The sequence below is a fragment of the Oncorhynchus kisutch genome, linkage group LG13 (assembly GCF_002021735.2).
Source record: "Oncorhynchus kisutch isolate 150728-3 linkage group LG13, Okis_V2, whole genome shotgun sequence".
Lineage (NCBI taxonomy): Eukaryota > Metazoa > Chordata > Actinopteri > Salmoniformes > Salmonidae > Oncorhynchus > Oncorhynchus kisutch.
The window spans coordinates 45,703,296-45,726,003 of record NC_034186.2 but is presented as its reverse complement, the minus strand read 5'-3'; the positions used below and the strand labels follow the sequence as shown (position 1 = coordinate 45,726,003).

Below are 22,708 nucleotides of genomic sequence, written 5' to 3'. Positions count from 1 at the left end.
ATGTGAAATCCATAGATTGGGGCCTAATTAATTTATTTCAATTGACTGATCTCTTTACATCAGTGGTTCCCAAAAAAATCATACAATGATGGAAAGACCTGTGTGTTGTCCTTGTTAATTAATACAGTCAGAGAAGAACTCCAAATTCTTAAATCATAGCCTCAATTTTGTCCCGCACATTGAATATAGTTGTCCCTGTAATCCTAGATTCAGATCATTCAGGGGAGAAAAAACATCACCCAGGTAGGCCAGTCGTCGTCATGCAATCGGTCAGACAAGTAAAAATTCTGGTCAGTAAAGAAAACTTGAAGCTCGTCTCTCAATTTTAAAAAAGTGTCAATACTTTGCCCTATGATAACCAGCGCACTTCTGTATGTTGTAAAAGCGTTACATGGTCGCTGCCAATATCATTGCATAGTGCAGAAAATACACAAAGAGTTCTGGGGCCTTGCTTTAACAAAGTTAAATTTTCCATTTTCACTGTAGTGTCCAAAACATCTTTCAAGCTGTCAGGCATTCCCTTGGCAGCCAAAGCCTCTCAGTGGATGCTGCAGTGTACCAAAGTGGCGTCGGGAGCAACTGCTTGCGGTCTCCCTGTCATGGCTTTTGCACCATTAGTACAGATACCAACATGAGAGCAGCTATGTTTGGCTACATACGGACAGTTAGTGGAATTCCCACAAGAGAATATTAATATGATTGGATGTTAATTATTTCACTAGGCTACCTGTATTTGACATTGTGTTGTTATTTCGCTGAACACTAGATGGTTTCATTTTGGCAGCGAAACGAGGCTACTCAGGCTACTACGGATACGGACAACTGCGGAAGCATCTGTTCTAACCGATCAACTCTAGGAGAATGGTACGTCTGAAGTATCCATTACAACACACACTATCCAGAGCCCGCTGAGAGAACTACAACCACGAAAGACCTTGGGACTTCTGGGGAACGCAACCAGAGACTCTGATGAACTATTATACAGCAGACGGACCGGAGATCACAGAGAGGGACAGCAAAGGCATTTTCCAACAGGGCTATACATATGGGTGAGTTTTTTTTTTCTTTCTCACCCATATGTATAGCCCTGTTGGAAAATGCCTTTGCTGTCCCTCTCTGTGATCTCCGGTCCGGCTGTATAATAGTTCATCAGAGTCTCTGGTTGCGTTCCCCAGAAGTCCCAAGGTCTTTCGTGGTTGTAGTTCTCTCAGCGGGCTCTGGATAGTGTGTGTTGTAATGGATACTTCAGACGTACCATTCTCCTAGAGTTGATCGGTTAGAACAGATGCTTCCGCAGTTGTCCGTATCCGTATCCTCATCCTAGACATATGCACATTTTCAGCTGCAGACTGGTTAAGGGCGTCTAGGATTTGCTCCTTCAGTAACAATCCATTGGTCTTTAGTGTTTAACCATTCGTAACGTCCAGTTCACACCATCCGTCTCCTTGGTTTGTAGGGATTTATATTCCAACATATAGCTACCGCTTCATGCTTTCTGGTCTATTGTAAATTTTGTCAGAGGTGGGTTTTATACTGGAGTAGAAAAGGATGTCTGTGCTCACAGGGGTGTGGCCACTGACTGATCCTAAGTTACTATGAAAAACAATTCTCATTTAGAAGACTAACATCACATTGTTATCTTCCCAAAAGTATTCCTATACTCATTTATTTATTTTATACAACATTCAGATGCAAACCCCATATTTGAGAAGTGTATACAAACAAAGAAACAGTAATGTGTGTCTCCTGTCCTTCATGAGGTCACCAAATGAAACAAACTCGACAAGACTGTTCCTTAAATGTCCACGGACCACTCCAACTGCTTGGAATACAGAAATACTGCTCAATTATTTTACCTTTTGATGTCCAAGTGTCTCTCTGTGTCCACAATCACATTCCAATCTCGATACTACAGAGCATTATGACCGCCATAAAGCGGCCCCCGTCCACCTCTGTGGGAGAGAGAGGGCGCTGTAGAGCCACTGTAACCTGATCCTTCAGATTTTCACAGGAGAGTCATGACACCCGCAAATGCACATGTGCAAATGAAAACACTAGAGTCAAAGCAAATTAACTTCTTCGAGATAGGGGGCGCTCTTTTAATTTTTGGGAAAAAAACGTTCCCGTTTTAAACAAGATATTTTGTCACGAAAAGATGCTCGACTATGCATGTAATTGACAGCTTTGGAAAGAAAAAAAACTCTGACGTTTCCAAAACTGCAAAGATATTATCTGTGAGTGCCCCAGAACTAATGCTACAGGCAAAACCAAGATGAAATTTCATACAGGAAAAGTCGAATGTCCAATGTCTCCTTATATGGCTGTGAATGCGCAAGGAATGAGCCTGCCCTTTCTGTCGTTTCCCCAAGGTGTCTGCAGCATTGTGACGTATTTGTAGGCATATCATTGGAAGATTGACCATAAGAGACTACATTTACCAGGTGTCCGCCCGGTGTCTCCAGGTCCATGCGCGTTCCATTTCTTCAGAGGAGAAAGTAAACTGCCACGAATGACTTATGATCGAATAGATATGTGAAAATCACCTTGAGGATTGATTCTAAACAACGTTTGCCATGTTTCTGTCGATATTAATGGAGTTAATTTGGAAAAAAGTTCGCGTTTTAATTACTTAATTTTGGGGGGTTTTCTTACCCAAACGTGATGAAGAAAACGGAGCGATTTGTCTACACAAATAATATTTTTGTAAAAACTGAACATTTGCTATCTAACTGAGTCTCCTCATTGAAAACATCTGAAGTTCTTCAAAGGTAAATGATTTTATTTGATTGCTTTTCTTGTTTTTGTGAAAATGTTGCATGCTGAATGCAAGGGTTAATGCTATGCTAGGTTATCAATACTGTTACACATGCTTGTTTAGCTATGGTTCAAAAGCATATTTTGAACATCTGAGATGACAGTGTTGTTAACAAAAGGCTAAGCTTGAGAGCTAATATATTTATTTCATTTCATTTGCGATTTTCATGAATAGTTAACGTTGCGTTATGCTAATGAGCTTGAGGCTGTATTCACGATCCCGGATCCGGGATGGCTAGGAATCAAGAGGTTTTAACGTCATCTTCAAGACAAAATTTACCAGATACTTTTACAATATATGAAAAAAAAATTGATCGCTGGTTAAAGATGGGGTTTTGACGTCCATTCGAGTACTCGATTACTCATACCCATCCCCAGTCCGTTCATGACATTACTGAATCTGAACGCTTGACACCTAGGAATTATTTGCCCAATATTATTTTGAAGGCTCAGATGGTGTTGGGATAGGTGGGTGGTTAGCCTAATGACTTTACAAATTAGGCCTAGTTCTAAAATCTAATGAATATGAGCACATATTAAATCAAACTTTGTCACATGGGCCGAATACAACAGGTGTAGACCTTACTGTGAAATGCTTACTTACAAGCCCTTAACCAACAATGCAGTTCAAGAAAGAGGTAAGAAAATCTACCAAATAAACTAAAGTAGAAAATAATAAAAAGTACAATAACGAGACTACATACAGGGGGTACCAGTACCGAGTCAATGTGCGGGGGAACAGGTTCTGGGGACCCATGCCAAATCTTTTCAGTCTCCTGAGGGGAAAAAGGTGTTGTTGTGCCTTCTTCACGACTGTCTTGGTGTGTTTGGACCATGATAGTTTGTTGGTGATTTTGAAGGAACTTGAAACTCTCAACCCGCTCCACTACAGCCACGCCGATGTTAATGGGGGCCTGTTTGGCCCGCCTTTTCCTGTAGTCCATGATGAGCTCCTTTGTCTTGCTCACATTGAAGGAGAGGTTGTTGTCCTGGCACCACACTGACATGTCTCTGACCTCCTCCCTATAGGCTGTCTCATTGTTGTCAGTAATCAGGCCCATCACTGTTGTGTCGTCAGCAAACTTAATGATGGTGTTGGAGTCGTGTTTGACCACGCAGTCGTGGATAAACAAGGATTACAGGAGGGGACTAAGCACTCACCCTCAATTGGCCACAGTATTGAGGATCAGCGTGGCAGACGTGTTGTTGTTGCCTACTCTTACCACCAGGGGGGTGGCCCGTCAGGAAGTCCAGGATCCAGTTGCAGAGGGAGGTGTTAAGTCCCAGGGTCCTTAGCTTAGTGATGAGCTTTGTGGGCACTATGGTGTTGAATGCTGAGCTGTAGTCAATGAACAGCGCTCTCACATAGGTGTTCCGTAGTACTCACCGGCTTTGTGAATGTTGACCTGTTTAAAGGTCTTGCTCACATCGGCTACCGAGAACGTTATCACGCAGTTGTCCAGAACAGCTGGTGCGCTCATGCATGGATCAGTGTTGCTTGCCTCAAAGGCGAGCATAAAAAGGCATTTAGCTCATCTGGTAGGCTCGCATCACTAGGCAGCTCGCAACTGGGTTTCCCTTTTGTAGTCCGTAATAGTTTTCAAGCCCTGCCACATCCAACGAGCGTCAGAGATCCAAGATGGCGTAGCAGTAAGTCGTCCTGTCGTGTCGTGTCCCTGTATATTTTGTTTTGTTTATATTTTGTTTATTTTTCGTTTTTTACATAGCTATCCCTTTAAAAACATTTTGCTAAACCTAAGCTTCCAAATACGCTGGATCTTCACAACTAGCTATCTAGCTAAACCGCAACCCCGAATGATTACCCCTGGCTAGCGTTTCCACCCACTTAGCTTGAAGCTAGCCCGGCCTGCGCTACCACCGTAGCATACTCCTGAGCTACAATACCCGGGCCCACGACCGGTCTATCGATGTCACCGCATGAAGAGGAATAAACAGACTCACCCCATCGCGACGTCACCCAAAGGCTAACTCTCTAGCCCTCGCTATCTCCCTGCTTGCTAATTCGGCCTGCTAACTGCTAGCTTGTCCAGCTCCGGTCCGCTAACTGCTACCTTGTCTAGCCCGGGCCTACAAACTGTTAGCTTGTTAGCACAGGCCTGCTAACCGCCTGAATCGCCGCGTCCCAAACGCCCACCGGACCCATATTTACTTTCTATCTCTTTTGACTTTTAATTTGTTTATACCTTCCGGAAACCTGCCTCACCCAATGTGATACGGAATCGCTATTATTTTTTATTTATTTTTAGAACACACTCAAGAACCTCCAGAAGCTAACCAGCTAACTAGCTACAAGCTATTTAGTCATTGTTCGTTTTTTTTAAACCTGGATAACACTCGCCAGTCCAGCTTCCCTTCCCCATCCACCGCTGCCCCCTGGACACTGATCTCTTGGCTACATAGCTGATGCACGCTGGACTGTCCATAAATCACGGTACTCCATTCTGCTTGTTTGTTTTATCTGTTGGCCCCGTTGCCTAGTCTACGCCATTTTACCTGCTGTTGTTGTGCTAGCTGATTAGCTGTTGTCTCACCTACTGTTTTAGCTAGCTTTCCCAATTCAACACCTGTGATTACTGTATGCCTCGCTGTATGTCTCTCTCAAATGTCAATATGCCTTGTATACTGTTGTTCAGGTTAGTTATCATTGTTTTAGTTCACAATGGAGCCCCTAGTTCCACTCTTCATACCCCTGATAACTCCTTTGTCCCACCTCCCACACATGCGGTGACCTCACCCATTACTACCAGCATGTCCAGAGATACAACCTCTCTCATCATCACCCAGTGCCTGGGCTTACCTCCGCTGTACCCGCACCCCACCATACCCCTGTCTGCGCATTATGCCCTGAATATATTCTACCATGCCCAGAAACCTGCTCCTCTTATTCTCTGTCCCCAACGCTCTAGGCGACCAGTTTCGATAGCCTTTAGCCGCACCCTCATACTACTCCTTCTCTGTTCCGCGGGTGATGTGGAGGTAAACCCAGGCCCTGCATGTCCCCAGGCACCCTCATTTGTTGACTTCTGTGTTCGAAAAAGCCTTGGTTTCATGCATGTCAACATCAGAAGCCTCCTCCCTAAGTTTGTCTTACTCACTGCTTTAGCACACTCTGCTAACCCTGATGTCCTTGCTGTGTCTGAATCCTGGCTCAGGAAGGCCACCAAAAATTCAGAGATTTCCATACCCAACTATAACATCTTCCGTCAAGATAGAACTGCCAAAGGGGGAGGAGTTGCAGTTTACTGCAGAGATAGCCTGCAAAGTAATGTCATACTTTCCAGGTCCATACCCAAACAGTTCGAACTACTAATTTTGAAAATTACTCTCTCCAGAAACAAGTCTCTCACGGTTGCCGCCTGCTACCGACCCCCCTCAGCTCCCAGCTGTGCCCTGGACACCATTTGTGAATTGATCGCCCCCCATCTAGCTTCAGAGTTTGTTCTGTTAGGTGACCTAAACTGGGATATGCTTAACACCCCGCCAGTCCTACAATCTAAGCTAGATGCCCTCAATCTCACACAAATCATCAAGGAACCCACCAGGTACAACCCTAACTCTGTAAACAAGGGCACCCTCATAGACGTCATCCTGACCAACTGGCCCTCCAAATACACCTCCGCTGTCTTCAACCAGGATCTCAGCGATCACTGCCTCATTGCCTGTATCCGCTACGGAGCCGCAGTCAAACGACCACCACTCATCACTGTCAAACGCTCCCTAAAACACTTCTGTGAGCAGGCCTTTCTAATCGACCTGGCCCGGGTATCCTGGAAGGACATTGACCTCATCCCGTCAGTTGAGGATGCCTGGTCATTCTTTAAAAGTAACTTCCTCACCATTTTAGATAAGCATGCTCCGTTCAAAAAATGCAGAACTAAGAACAGATACAGCCCTTGGTTCACCCCAGACCTGACTGCCCTCGACCAGCACAAAAACATCCTGTGGCGGACTGCAATAGCATCGAATAGTCCCCGTGATATGCAACTGTTCAGGGAAGTCCGGAACCAATACACGCAGTCAGTCAGGAAAGCTAAGGCCAGCTTCTTCAGGCAGAAGTTTGCATCCTGTAGCTCCAACTCCAAAAAGTTCTGGGACACTGTGAAGTCCATGGAGAACAAGAGCACCTCCTCCCAGCTGCCCACTGCACTGAGGCTAGGTAACACGGTCACCACTGATAAATCCATGATTATCGAAAACTTCAATAAGCATTTCTCAACGGCTGGCCATGCCTTCCGCCTGGCTACTTCAACCTCTGCCAACAGCTCCGCCCCCCCCGCAGCTCCTCGCCCAAGCCTCTCCAGGTTCTCCTTTACCCAAATCCAGATAGCAGATGTTCTGAAAGAGCTGCAAAACCTGGACCCGTACAAATCAGCTGGGCTTGACAATCTGGACCCTCTATTTCTGAAACTATCTGCCACCATTGTCGCAACCCCTATTACCAGCCTGTTCAACCTCTCTTTCATCTCGTCTGAGATCCCCAAGGATTGGAAAGCTGCCGCAGTCATCCCCCTCTTCAAAGGGGGAGACACCCTGGACCCAAACTGTTACAGACCTATATCCATCCTGCCCTGCCTATCTAAGGTCTTCGAAAGCCAAGTCAACAAACAGGTCACTGACCATCTCGAATCCCACCGTACCTTCTCCGCTGTGCAATCTGGTTTCCGAGCCGGTCATGGGTGCACCTCAGCCACACTCAAGGTACTAAACGACATCATAACCGCCATCGATAAAAGACAGTACTGTGCAGCCGTCTTCATCGACCTTGCCAAGGCTTTCGACTCTGTCAATCACCATATTCTTATCGGCAGACTCAGTAGCCTCGGTTTTTCGGATGACTGCCTTGCCTGGTTCACCAATTACTTTGCAGACAGAGTTCAGTGTGTCAAATCGGAGGGCATGCTGTCCGGTCCTCTGGCAGTCTCTATGGGGGTGCCACAGGGTTCAATTCTCGGGCCGACTCTTTTCTCTGTGTATATCAATGATGTTGCTCTTGCTGCGGGCGATTCCCTGATCCACCTCTACGCAGACGACACCATTCTATATACTTTCGGCCCGTCTTTGGACACTGTGCTATCTAACCTCCAAACAAGCTTCAATGCCATACAACACTCCTTCCGTGGCCTCCAACTGCTCTTAAACGCTAGTAAAACCAAATGCATGCTTTTCAACCGGTCGCTGCCTGCACCCGCATGCCCGACTAGCATCACCACCCTGGATGGTTCCGACCTAGAATATGTGGACGTCTATAAGTACCTAGGTGTCTGGCTAGACTGCAAACTCTCCTTCCAGACTCATATCAAACATCTCCAATCGAAAATCAAATCAAGAGTCGGCTTTCTATTCCGCAACAAAGCCTCCTTCACTCAAGCCGCCAAGCTTACCCTAGTAAAACTGACTATCCTACCGATCCTCGACTTCGGCGATGTCATCTACAAAATGGCTTCCAACACTCTACTCAGCAAACTGGATGCAGTCTATCACAGTGCCATCCGTTTTGTCACTAAAGCACCTTATACCACCCACCACTGCGACTTGTATGCTCTAGTCGGCTGGCCCTCGCTACATATTCGTCGCCAGACCCACTGGCTCCAGGTCATCTACAAGTCTATGCTAGGTAAAGCTCCGCCTTATCTCAGCTCACTGGTCACGATGGCAACACCCATCCGTAGCACGCGCTCCAGCAGGTGTATCTCACTGATCATCCCTAAAGCCAACACCTCATTTGGCCGCCTTTCGTTCCAGTACTCTGCTGCCTGTGACTGGAACGAATTGCAAAAATCGCTGAAGTTGGAGACTTTTATCTCCCTCACCAACTTCAAACATCAGCTATCTGAGCAGCTAACCGATCGCTGCAGCTGTACATAGTCTATTGGTAAATAGCCCACCCTTTTCACCTACCTCATCCCCATACTGTTTTTATTTATTTACTTTTCTGCTCTTCTGCACACCAATATCTCTACCTGTACATGACCATCTGATCTTTTATCACTCCAGTGTTAATCTGCAAAATTGTAATTATTTGCCTACCTCCTCATGCCTTTTGCACACATTGTATATAGACCCCCCCCTTTGTTTTCTACTGTGTTATTGACTTGTTAATTGTTTACTCCATGTGTAACTCTTTGTTGTATGCTCACACTGCTATGCTTTATCTTGGCCAGGTCGCAGTTGCAAATGAGAACTTGTTCTCAACTAGCCTACCTGGTTAAATAAAGGTGAAATAAATAAAAAAAAAAAGAGCCAGTGTAGTAAGATTCAATCTTAATCCTGTATTGACGCTTTGCCTGTTTGATGGTTTGGGGGCAATCTGGGGTTCAAACAATGGAGTAAAATAAACGTATATATTTAAAGTTCAGGTGGTGTAAGACAGTTCATGATGATGGATATTATATTCTTCAAGAATATATACAATGGCGATAGATATCATTCCCTTAAAAGTCCAAATATGGATGTAGGCTAGCCCAATAATGAACTAAAGGAGACTAACATTACTCTTTATAGTCCCAGGACCTTATATATTCTGTTTAGAGAAGAAATGGCTCTGGCAGCAAAAACAGCCAAATACTCCATCTAAACATGAATTGAATCTCAATGGGGAACGTGCATAATGATAGCAGAATTATTGTTTTAGCACTGAGTTTTTAAAATACAGCGCACGACATGGTGTGCCAATAAATCAAAAAACAATCTACTTTTTCAAAATATATTTTTTAAATTGTCATCACCTTAATAATTGGAATTTGGAATTTGTGGCATGTGCATGGGGGATACCATCTTTATGCACCTCCGCTATTGGGTATGGTTCTAGAAACATGAAGCCCTCTACTTTTATATCACATCAACATAACGTCACAAATATAGACTTACTGTTTTAACACGTTTGCAACCGACAGTATTTTTCCAGGACAACATGTTTGTGGTGTCCGTCTTTCATTCACAAGCGTGTTCAGAGAAGCAGCTAGCTACATCACAAGTATGTGGACACCCCTTCAAATGAGTGGATTCTGCTATTTCAGCCACACCCGTTGCTGACAGGTGTATAATAATCGAACACACAACCATGCAATCTCCACAGACAAACATTATCAGTATAATGGCCCATACTGGAGAGCTCATGTGACAATTTCAATGTGGCACCGCCATAGGATGCCACCTATCCGACAAGTCAGTACGTCAAATTTCTGCCCTGCTAGAGCTGCCCCGGTCAACTGTATGTGCTGTTATTGTGAAGTGGAAACATCTAGGAGCAACAATGACTCGCGAAGTGGTAGGTCACACAAGCTCACAGAACAGGACCGCCAAGAGCTGACGCGCATCAAATAGTCTGTTCTCGGTTACAACACTCACTACCGAGTTCCAAACTGCTTCTGCAAGCAACGTCAGCACAATAACTGTTTGTCGGGAGCTTCATGAAATGGGTTTCCATGGCCGAGGCAGAAGAAACAAGCCTAAGACCACCATGCGAAATGCCAAGCCTCAGCTGGAGTGGTGTAAAGCTCGCCGCCATTGGACTCTGGAGCAGTGGAAATGCGTCCTCTGGAGTGATGGATCATGCTTCACCATCTGGCAGTCCAACGGACTAATCTGGGTTTGGCGGATGCCAGGAGAACGCAACCTGCCCCAATGCATAGTGCCAAATGTAAAGTTTGGTTGAGGAGGAATAACGGTCTGGGGCTGTTTTCATGGTTCGGGCTAGGCCCCTTAGTTTCAGTGACGGGAAATATTAACGCTTCAGCAAACAATTACATTCTAGACCAATGGGGGGCAAAGTACGGCCCTTCAATCCGGCCCACGAGACATACATTTTTTTAAATGTTTTACCTTTTTATTTTTTTAATCAATTTTTCCCTCCCCAATTTCGTGGTATCCAATCAGTACTTACAGTCTTGTCCCATCGCTACAACTTCCGTACGGACTCGGGAGAGGCCAAGGTCGAGAGCTATGCGTCCTCCAAAACATGACCCAGCAAAGCCACACTGCTTCTTGACACAATGCCCGCTTAACCTCACTAGGGCCCCACCTGGCCCACATCCAGTGAAATTGCAGAGTGTCAAATTCAAAAACAGAAATACTCATTATAAAAATTCATAAAACATACAAGTGTTATACATCGGTTTAAAGATGAACTTCTTGTTAATCCAACCACGGTGTCAGATTTCAAAAAGGCTTTACGGCGAAAGCATACCATGTGATTATCTGAGAACAGCGCACAGCAGATATGACAGTATCCTTTGACGTAGGACTCAAATTGCACTTCCTATGGCTTCCACTAGATGGCAACAGTCTTTAGAAATTGTTTCAGGCTTGTATTCTGAAAAAATGAGCGAGAAAACTACAAAACATAAAAAAATCCTACTTCCTGGATGGATTTTTCACCTGCCAAATCAGTTTTGTTATACTCATAGACATTATTTTAACCATTTTGGAAACTTTAGTGTGTTTTCTATCCAAATCTACCAATTATATGCATATCCTAGCTTCTGGGCCTGAGGAGCAGGCAGTTTACTTTGGGCACGCTTTTCATCCGGAGGTGAAAATAGTGCCCCCTACCCAAGTGAAGTTAACCCAGAAGCAAGCCGCACCAATGTGTCGGAGGAAACACCATACACCTGGCGACCGTGTCAGTGTGCATGCGCCCGGCCCGCCATAGGCGTCGCTAGAGCGCGATGGGACAAGGAAATCTCGGCCTGCCAAACCCTCTCCTAACCCAGACGACGCTGGGCCAATTGTGTGCCGCCTCATGGATCTACTAGTCACAGCCAACTGTGACACAGCCTGGGATCGAACCCGGGTCTGTAGTCACTCAAGCACTACAATGCAGGTCCTTTAGCCTGCTGCGCCACTTGGGAGGCCCACGCAAACTGATTTTAACGAACAATTGATCCCATAAAAAATGCGTCCCTTCGTTGAATTTCAAAATTCCGATGTGGCCCTCGAGCCAAAAAGTTTGCCCACACCTGTTCTAGACAATTCTATTGTTCCAACTTTGTGGAAGGCCCTTTCCTGTTTCCGCATGACAATGCCCCCGTGCACAAAGCGAGGTCAATACAGAAATTGTTTGTCGAGATCAAGTGGAAGAACTTGACTGGACTGTACAGAGCCCTGACCTCAACCCCATCGAACACCTTTGGGATGAATTGTAATGCTGACTGCAAGCCAGGCCTAATCGCACATCAGTCCGACCTCACTAATGCTCGTGGCTGAATGGGAGCAAGTTCCCGCAGCAATGTTTCAACATCTAGTGGAAAGCCTTCCCAGAAGAGTGAAGGCTGTTATAGCAGCAAAAGGGGGACAAACTCCATATTAATGCCCATGATTTTGAAATTAGATGTTCAACGAGCAGGTGTCCACATACTTTTGTATAATTAGCACAGGTCACAAGGTACACTACATGACCAAAAGTATGTGGACACCTGCTCGTCTGGGCTGGTGTCCCAATTTGACGAACTGACTTGTTGGAAAGGCAGTATCTTATGTTGATGCCATGTTGAAAGTCACTGAATAACTGCCAATGTTTGTCTATGAAGATTGCATGGCTGTGTGCTCCATTTTATAAAGCTGTCGGCAACGGACGTGGCTGAACTCGCCGAATCCACTAATGTGAAGGGGTGTCCACATACGGTTGTATTTATAGTGTATAATAGTAACTGGAGACTGCGTCCAAGATGTCCACTGTTTTCAAGCAGGGCCTAAAATTAACACCCGCCAAATGCAGGTAGATTTTGGCATTGGCAGGTAAAGATGTCTATTTTAGCAGCCAAGTTGGTGGGTGGTCAGGGCTCCACAGTGTTCGCATGTAAATAATAACAGTCAAGTATGGTCACATTTTTAGTAAAAACTCATTGCTGCAGTAGCTATTTTCAAACTATTTCTGCCGTTTTGTTTCACAGCTGGTAAATAAAAAAAAATGCACAGTCAAAAAACTACAAATACTATATAGCCAATTCAACATCGGGCTGCAACACTGCCTGGCTGGGGGCTGGGGGCTGTGCGCACGTGACGAGCTGAGTGAAAGATGCATTTTTAGAAGTGCTGCACACAGGAATAAAAGTTGGTCTAATTTACTTGAAACAAAAGACTTTGTCCTTGTGTTTCTTTGCTATTTACATTGTTTTGTTCACTATCTAGGTTGTTTTTCTATGTTTGAGTTTCAACTAGTAGGGAAGAGAAGACTACTAGTCTTCTTCTAGTCAGACTCAATCTCACAGTCGAACTACCACGGTAACCGACTTCACTATTTTATTTTTAAAATTTTCAAAAGTTTGTACACCTACTCATTCAAGGGTTATTTTATTTGTACTATTTTCTACATTGTCGAATAAATGGTGAAGACATCAAAACTATGAAACAACATATGGAATCATGAAGTAAACAAACAAACAAAAAGTGTTAAACAAATCCAAATGTATTTTGTGAGATTCTTCAAAGTAGCCACTCTTTGCATTTTCTCAACCAGCTTCACCTGGAATGTGTTTCCAACAGTCTTGAAGGAGTTCCCACATATCCTAAGCACTTATTGGCTGATTTTCCTTCACTCTGTAGTCCAATTCATCCCAAACCATCTCAATTGGGTTGAGGTCAGGTGATTGTGGAGGACAGGTCATCTGATGCAGCACTCCATCACTGGTCAAATAGCTCTTACACAGCCTGGGTGTGTTGGGTTATTGTCGAGTTTAAAAACAAATGATAGTCCCACTAAGCCCAAACCAGATGGGATGGCGTATCGCTGCAGAATGCTGTGGCAGCCATGCTGGTTAAGTGTGCCTTGAGTTCTAAATAAATCACTGACAGTGTCAACAGCAACGCACCCCCACACCTCCTCCTCCATGCTTCACAGTGGGAACCACACATACAGAGATCATCCAATCACCTATTCTGCGTCTCACAAAGACAAGGCGGTTGGAACCAAAAATCGTACATTTTGACTCATGCGACCAAAGGACAGATTTCCACCGGTCTAATGTCCATTGTTCGTGCTTCTTGGACCAAGCAAGTCTCTTCTTCTTATTGGTGTCCTTCAGTGGTTTCTTTGCAGCAATTCAACCACGAAGACCTGATTTCTGCAGTCTCCTCTGAACAGTTAATGTTGAGATGTGTCTGTTACTTGAACTCTGAGAAAGCATTCATTTGGGCTGCAATCTGAGGTGCAGTTAACTCTAATGAACTTCCTGTCCTGTGGCGGTCCTCATGAAAGCAAATTTCATCATAGCGCTTGATGGTTTTTGCAACTGCACTTGAAGAAACTTTCGAAGTTAATGAAATTTTCCACATTGACTGACCTTCATGTCTTATAGTAATGATGGACTGTCATTTCACTTTGCTTATTTGAGCTGTTCTTGCCAGAATATAGACTTGGTCTTTTACAAAATAAGTATATCTTCTGTGTACAACCCCTACCTTGTCAACAGAACTGATTGGCTCAAACGCATTAAGAAGGAAATAAATTCAACAAATTAACAAGGCACACCTGTTAATTGAAATGCATTCCAGGTGACTACCTCATGAAGCTGGTTGAGAAAATGCCAAGCGCGTGCATAGCTGTCATCAAGGCAAAGTGTGGCTATCTGAAGTTTCTCAAAAATAAAGTATATTTGGATTTGATTAAAACTTTTTTGGTTACTTCATGATTCCATTAATGTTATTTCATAGTTTTGATGTCTTCACTATTATTCTAAAATGTAAAAAAAAAATATGTACAAAATTAAGAAAAACCCTTGAATAAGTGGCTGTCTCCAAACTTATGACTAGTACTGTATAGGATGGGATATACACTGCTAAAAAAAAAAGGGAATACTAAAATAACACATCCTAGATCTGAATGAATGAAATATTCTTATTAAATACTTTTTTCTTTACATAGTTGAATGTGCTGACAACAAAATCACACAAAAATAATCAATGGAAATAAAATGTATCAACCCATGGAGGTCTGGATTTGGAGTCACACTCAAAATGAAAGTGGAAAACCACACTACAGGCTGATCCAACTTTGATGTAATGTCCTTAAAACAAGTCAAAATGAGGCTCTGTAGTGTGTGTGGCCTCCACGTGCCTGTATGACCTCCCTACAACGCCTGGGCATGCTCCTGATGAGGTGGCGGATGGTCTCCTGAGGGATCTTCTCCCAGACCTGGACTAAAGCATCTGCCAACTCCTGGACAGTCTGTGGTGCAACGTTGGTGGATGGAGCGAGACATGATGTCCCAGATGTGCTCAATTGGATTCAGGTCTGGGGAACGGGCGGGCCAGTCCATAGCATCAATGCCTTCCTCTTGCAGGAACTGCTGACACACTCCAGCCACATGAGGTCTAGCATTGTCTTGCATTAGGAGGAACTCAGGGCAAACCGCACCAGCATATGGTCTCATAAGGGGTCTGAGGATCTCATCTCGGTACCTAATGGCAGTCAGGCTACCTCTGGCGAGAACATGGAGGGCTGTGCGGCCCCCCAAAGAAATGCCACCCCATGACTGACCCACCGCCAAACCGGACATGCTGGAGGATGTTGCAGGCCGAATGTTCTCCATGGCGTCTCCAGACTGTCACATGTGCTCAGTGTGAACCTGCTTTCATCTGTGAAGAGCACAGGGCGCCAGTGGCGAATTTGCAAATCTTGGTGTTCTCTGGCAAATGCCAAACATCCTGCACGGTGTTGGGCTGTAAGCACAACCCCCACCTGTGGACGTCGGGCCCTCATACCACCCTCATGGAGTCTGTTTCTGACCGTTTGAGCAGACACATGCACATTTGTGGCCTGCTGGAGGTCATTTTGCAGGGCTCTGGCAGTGCTCCTCCTTGCACAAAGGCGGTCCTCCTTGCACAAACCAGGGGTCCTGCTGCTGGGTTGTTGCCCTCCTACGGCCTCCTCCACGTCTCCTGATGTACTGGCCTGTCTCCTGGTAGCGCCTCCATGCTCTGGACACTATGCTGACAGACACAGCAAACCTTCTTGCCACAGCTCGCATTGATGTGCCATCCTGGATGAGCTGCACTACCTGAGCCACTTATGTGGGTTGTAGACTCCGTCTCATGCTACCATTAGAGTGAAAGCACCGTTAGCATTCAAGTGACCAAAACATCAGCCAGGAAGCATAGGAACTGAGAAGTGGTCTGTGGTTATCACCTACAGAACCACTCCTTTATTGGGGATGTCTTGCTAATTGCCTATAATTTCCACCTGTTGTCTATTCCATTTGCACAACAGCATGTGAAATTTATTGTCAATCAGTGTTGCTTCCTAAGTGGACAGTTCGATATCACAGAAGTGTGATTGACTTGGAGTTACGTTGTGTTGTTTAAGTGTTCCCTTTATTTTTTGAGCAGTGTTTAGACATGATGGACAGTACATGGATAGAATATTTAGTCTGTATGATAGTATGTATACAGCAATAGTTAAATAGAATGGCATTCACTAGAATACAGTATTTACAGTTGATGTCGGAAGTTTACAGACACCTTAGCCAAATACATTTAAACTCAGTTTTGCACAATTCCTGACATTTCATCCTAGTAAAGATCCCTGTCAGGATCACAACTTTATTTTAAGAATGTGAAATGTCAGAATAATAGTAGAATGATTTAGTTCAGCTTTTATTTCTTTCATCACAATCCCAGTGGGTCAGAATTTTACATACACTCAATTGGTATTTGGTAGCATTGCCTTTAAATTGTTTAACTTGGGTCAAACGTGTCGGGTAGCTTTCCACAAGCTTCCCAAAATAAGTTGGGTGAATTTTGGCCCATTCCTCCTGACAGAGCTGGTGTAACAGGGTTAGGTTTGTAGGCATCCTTTTGCTCGCACACGCCTTTTCAGTTCTGCCCACACATTTTCTATAGGATGAAGTCAGGGCTTTGTGATGACAACAAAGTCAAGGTATTGGAGTGGCCCTTAAGCCATTTTCAGCAACTTTGGAAGTATGCTTGGGGTCATTGTCAATTTGGAAGACCCATTGCAACCAAGTGTAACTTCCTGACTGATGTCTGGAGATGTTGCTTCAATATATCCACATCATTTTCCCTCCTCATGTTGCCATCTATTTTGTGAAATGCACCAGTCCCTCCTGCAGCTAAGCACCCCCACAACATTATGCTGCCACCCTCGTGCTTCACGGGTGAGATGGTGTTCTTCGGCTTGCAAGCCCCCCCCCCTTTTCCTCCAAACATAACCATGGTCATTATGGCCAAACAGTTCAATTTTTGTTACATCAGACCAGAGGGCATTTCTCCAAAAAGTACGATCTTTGTCCCCATGTGCAGATGCAAACCGTAGTCTGGCTTTTTAATGGCAGTTTTAGAGCAGTGGCTTCTTCCTTGCTGAGAAGCCTTTTAGGTTATGTCAATATAGGACTCGTTTTACTGAGGATATAGATACTTTTGTGCCTGTTTCCTCCAGCATCTTCACAAGGTCCTTTGCTGTTCTTCTGGGATTGATTCGCACTTTTCGCACCAAAGTACGTTCATCTCTAGGAGACGGAACGTGTATAACGGCTGCGTGGTCCCATAACGTTTATGAGTTTTAACGATTCCAACCTAAGTGTATGTAAACTTCCGACTTGAACTGTATTAGAACTAGGGAGGCAGGATATATTGGTGAACATATCGGAATCGGCAGATATTAGCTAAAAATGCCAACATCGGTATCGGCTGATGTCTAGTTTAACGCCGATGAGCAAAACCGATGTCAAAGCTGACGTGCATACCTATATAACGTAGGTTCATGACAATGACGCCAAGTAAAATTTTACTCTATATTTGCGCAACACAGCATTCCTAACCTTAGCCCACAATGTCTGTGTGGATCAAGCAGTCAACAAGTCAAGCAGTCATTTGAAAGAGTAACAAAATTTCAGCGAGACAACTCAATGGCTAAATCCATTAAAGCCAAGGTAATGGAATTCATTGCCCTTGACAATCAAACATTCTCTGTCGTGGGTGATGTTGAATTTCGCCAACTGGTCTATCACTGATTAACACTACCAAGTGTGCTATTTCTCCGATGTTGCCCTACCGGAGTAACACAGTCATAGCGTCACTGTTATTACCTTCATGACATACATACTATGGAATGCCGTTTGGTTCTTGGCGTGTCAAAAAAGATACAGTAGCACTGTCAAAGCTGTACAAAAAAAAGTCTGCAAACAAGCAAACACCAGCCACGAACGATGTGTTTACAATACTGCGTTGGTAACAAAGCATCATTTGTTCGACCGCAACTTCTGGTGTAGCTAGCACCAATACAACCAGCCTGAAAACAATCACCAGTAGAAACTGCAGTCCTTTTCATTATTCTTAGCAATGATTTAGGACTGAAGCTAGCAGCCAGCTAGCTTAATCTGGCTAGTGATGCTCACCCGGACCGGGTTATGTGTTGTGAAGCTAGGCACAATAAGGATTAGGCACAATAGTGACATTTGCGGTTTGCCTTCAAAATAAAAGCATGTCATTGACAGTGATGCAAATTAATACAAATAGTAGAATTATGCCATACTTTTATTTTGAGGGCAAACCGCAAAGTCCACTATTGTGGTTAGCTTCACAGATGGGTTCGACCACCATTAATCAAATAAGAACTCTTATAAATTAGGGTTATTTTCGATGATGACGCCTAGCTATATAGTTACCTAGTGAACTATAGCTACTGAAACGGATGTCGTGTTGCTATGTTTTGGGGGAAGAACATTGTTTGCATCCATGAGCTAGAGCTAGCTACGAGACAACTACCAGTATCATAGCATACGTATCAATGAATCGTTGTGACATGAAATACGAGTGATCGTGTAATCAATGTGTAATAACTACGTTAAAAAATGATGAACGCGTTAAATTATGTGACGTGCATTCAGGTCCTAATAAGTCAACAAGCGTATTTGACACGTCAAAAAATATACAATTTAACATTATTTGACACGCAAAGACCCAAACGGTGTTCCATAGAAATCCTGGTTGAGAATGAAACAACGAAACAGGACAGCAAGTAAGTGAAAGAAAAAGGTATGATGTTTCACTGGTAATGGGGACATACGTAAATACCAACAAAATAACTGTTTGGTCAGTGTGGTGTGTGAACTTTATTTAACTAGGCAAGTCAGATAACAATTTGTTTTTATTTACAATGATGGCCTACCCCAGCCAAACCCGGACGACGCTGGGCCAATTGTGTGCCGCCCTATGGGACTCCCAATCACGGCCGGATGTAATACAGCCTGGATTCGAACCCAGGGACTGTAGTGACGCCTCTTGCACGGAGATGAAGTGTCTTAGACCACTGCGTCCGTGTTAACTATTTAACTGTACTCGAATGCTTAAAAGGCCGAAAAAAATTGAAATAGGTTTTCGGTATCATTTTGTCAAGGCAAATATTGGATATTGGTATCGGCCAAAAATGTCGTATCGGTGCATCACTAATTAGAACACATTTAATCTAGAATAAAAACACTTGATCCTTTCACTTCTTAGAATTCTTTGTGATGTTATTACTATACATAACCTGCATTCTATTTTTTCCCTTAATTTTGAGTAAATACTATGGAGATGCGACATTGAAGAACACTCACTAACCTTGTTCTTAAATTCACTCATACACGTTTCTAAATTATGCATGTGGTATATGGTATGACAGGAGACACGCACAGGCAGTTACAGCTGGCTATAAAAAAGGAGGAAAAACACTGGGGAGCTTAAAGCCAATTACGTTTTCTGACTGGCTAGCTTCACATAGAGGAGCTAGAAGTTGTAGCTATCATTAGCACACGGACTAAACTGGCCAACGGAATAGAGATTGAAAGTAGACATGAATAGCATCACGGACTCGAGTTATTTGTAACGTTACTTAGCTAGCATAACTTGCACGTCTTTCAAGGTAGACGCAAACTACAGCTACGTGCAGAAATGGCTCGCGTGCACGAGTATGATGACCGTCGTGACGTACGTAGCAAACTCGATACTCACAATGAACCGTGGTTCAGAAACAAAATATGACAAGTATGGATCAATCCAAAACGATTGCGTGGGGTCACTCGTGTTAGCACTAATTGCTACCTTGGTGCCAGAGATATGCAATTAAAACTAAGCTAGCGTTAGCTACCTGGCGCTAGCAAACCACAGCTGACATTTCTTACAGCTATATTTGCTAGCTAAAATTGGTGTTCTTACACTACGTGTAAGAAAACGCAAATGTCCAATGTTGGTAAAACTTTCAAACGGTAAGTGTCGAATGGCCGGTTATGAGTTCATTTGAATTGACAACCTGTACACTACAACCCGTGCGCAGCTACAGTCCGCCTTCCCCATTCCATAAGTCAACAAAATAACCACCATTGCTGCTGCTGGCTTAAGCTAGCTACAACTGTTTAGATCACATCGGAAATAACATTTGTATCTAAGTGCATTTGATCCCCCCAAAATTAAGCAAATCATGCAACATTACCTTTCGCAGCAAATTATTTTCCTTTTTCCTCAATCGATTTCTCGTTTTGTAAAATCCACAGGATCGATTACCGTTGAGCATTAGCTAGTTGGTTGCACACAGACGAGCTCGGCCTCACGCCTCCTTCTCGAGCTTCAGCGCAATGATTGGCCAGACCATGATTGTAGGTATTCACTGGATACGTTAAAAAGGTTTTATTTGGCTGATCTTGTTGATAGATGGATAGATGAACCAATAGCAAGAGCTAAAACATCCGGTTTTGAAGGGGTTAACTTCAAGGAAGCGTCATTTTGCAATATCTAAATTTACCAGAAACAGAATTACATAAACGTTGACATCAAAAGTCCTCTGACCGGTGTTTCTCTGAAAAAATTGACACTTGATCGAAATAGTGCCATGTTATTAGGAAAAGTGCAGCATCCTTTACAACAAGACGTGTACATCATTTCATAAATAGCAGAGAACCTATGGATTTCAGCCAGGCAACGCTTGCCAAAAATGTATTGTAAAATGTGGCAGCATAACGAATAAGCACTTTCAAAAGGACATAGTTCCCTATGCATTTATTGTAAAAAATAAAACACAAAAAACCCGACAGTAATCATATTTAACAAAAGGCACCATTTATATTCTTTATATCTCAGTAGCATTTCAATTTTTATTTTATAATAAAAGGTTGAAGATGTATTGGGAAATTCTGCACTTGGAAATACCATGTGCAAGCAAGTTACTTCTAAAACTACAAACAACTAAAACATGTGCTAAAAAATATACAATTTGAAAATATACATTTCCAGTCTATGCAAATGTTGTAAATATTTGGGATATTACTAACATCTGCAGATACTGGCATTCATTTTGCAATAAAACACAAGCAGAAATATGAAATTGAGCTAAATTCAATTTCTGGATCTTAAATATTTTTCTGTTGAACCACTACGGTCAAGTTCAACAGAGCTAGATGTTTTCCACAGCCCTGCCATGAATCAAAAGGTTGTGGCACACCTAAACGGCGAATTGTGCTCAACCCTACAATGGTTACAGGTTTTACATCTTTGGGTTTGTTCAGATGGAAAACGTGTGCTTAGACCGCAGTTAAAGGGTTAAGGTGAAATACATTTTACAACTAGGAAATAATTACTACAAAATAGAAAAATCTGCCATTTCATAGATTAGTGAAAGGTATACGTTTCTGTGTAGTATTTTTGCTCTGCTCAAATTTAAATCAAATGTTCAGCAACTCCATCAGATATCACATGGCAAAATATTTTTTTTTTTTTTTTTTTTTAAGAGTAAACATACATTTTAAAGTACGTACATTGCTGGAATGTTAATTAATTCAACACATAAAATGATCACATCCACCACAACTAAATCATTTCTATAGAAAATAGAATAACTTTAGGGTTCAATATCAAATCCAAACCCATCATTCCTTCTATTATAGCCCACAGTCATGTACTCAAAAACAAGTTGTTAAGGACGCAGCAACACGCGATGCTACATGTAAAACAAGCCATTGAGCGATGGCAGGCACAATCTAAGATCAGGACATTCACTCAAGCCCGGGATATGGAGGACATTTTCTCAAAACAGGGTTGCAACGGATTTATCAGTTGTGCTTCGCTTATGAAATACATGAGCTAGGAACAGTACTATTGGACATAAAACTTAGAATATAAAACATACATTCTATAAAGGGAGTGTTTTCTAAATACAAATGTATGCAATTGATTCAAATCTATTACAAAATGTTCTGCGAAGTATCCATATCGTATACATCTTAAAACTGCATGTGCTTGAAGGAATTAAACTTGTGTATTGATTTTGGCAAGTCAAGTTCAAATGCATTGTTACAGAAGAACGTTAGATACATTTGATCAAGGCAGTTTCATAGCTACAGTTCGTTATAAATAGGACTGGAGAAGATGGGGTGGCATTTCAGCAACCAAACAGACAGCGTTTTACATTTGCTAATTATATTAAGAAAAGTTTTTTGTTGTTGTTGCCTGTACTGCTTAACTGCCCTCATAGTTCATGTAGTCCACATACTGGTCAAGCAGCTGGAACGAGTTATCACCGTCCACTGCTGTATCCTGGGAAGAACTGGTTGAGAATGGCTTGGAGGGGTTTGTTGACACTCATTGGGTTGTTTTTGCCCAGATCGTGCCTGCATGCTGGGCAAGAGTACACCTCTGCCTTGAAAGACCGCTGAAGGCATTCCTAAAATAAATGAAAAATAATGCACCTTTCAATACCTCTTGCAAAATTTTTATTGCTCTTATGGAAGGAAAGAAAAAATCTCAGTGCAAGGCTAGCAAAGATCAACTTACCCTGCAGACATTGTGTTGGCACTCAGTGGTGATAGGTTGAAATACCACTTCTTGGCAGCATATACACAAGAAAACCTCCTCGACTTTGCTCAGGAATTTCTGGAAATGCAAAAAT

The 22,708-nt window shown here is 43.2% G+C and overlaps 2 protein-coding genes across 3 annotated transcripts in view; both read right to left on the bottom strand.

Moving 5' to 3' along the window:
• Positions 1-20,405, bottom strand: part of LOC109902269 (lysine-specific demethylase 4B) — a 98,829-nt gene extending 78,424 nt beyond the window's left edge. The window contains 1 exon segment of the mRNA XM_031786392.1: positions 20,261-20,405. The gene's annotated coding sequence lies outside the window, so the exon portion shown is untranslated.
• A 387-nt stretch (positions 20,406-20,792) lies between these two features.
• The window catches only part of LOC109902270 (E3 ubiquitin-protein ligase UHRF1), a 48,041-nt gene continuing 46,125 nt past the window's right edge, over positions 20,793-22,708 (bottom strand). For both annotated transcript variants that reach the window (XM_031786393.1, XM_020498506.2), the window contains exons 16-17: positions 22,594-22,692; positions 20,793-22,483 (exon numbers count right to left, since the gene is read on the bottom strand). In XM_031786393.1, the coding sequence (XP_031642253.1) occupies positions 22,337-22,483; positions 22,594-22,692 (246 nt within the window). In that variant the 3' untranslated portion in view covers positions 20,793-22,336. The remainder of the gene's footprint in view (positions 22,484-22,593; positions 22,693-22,708) is intronic.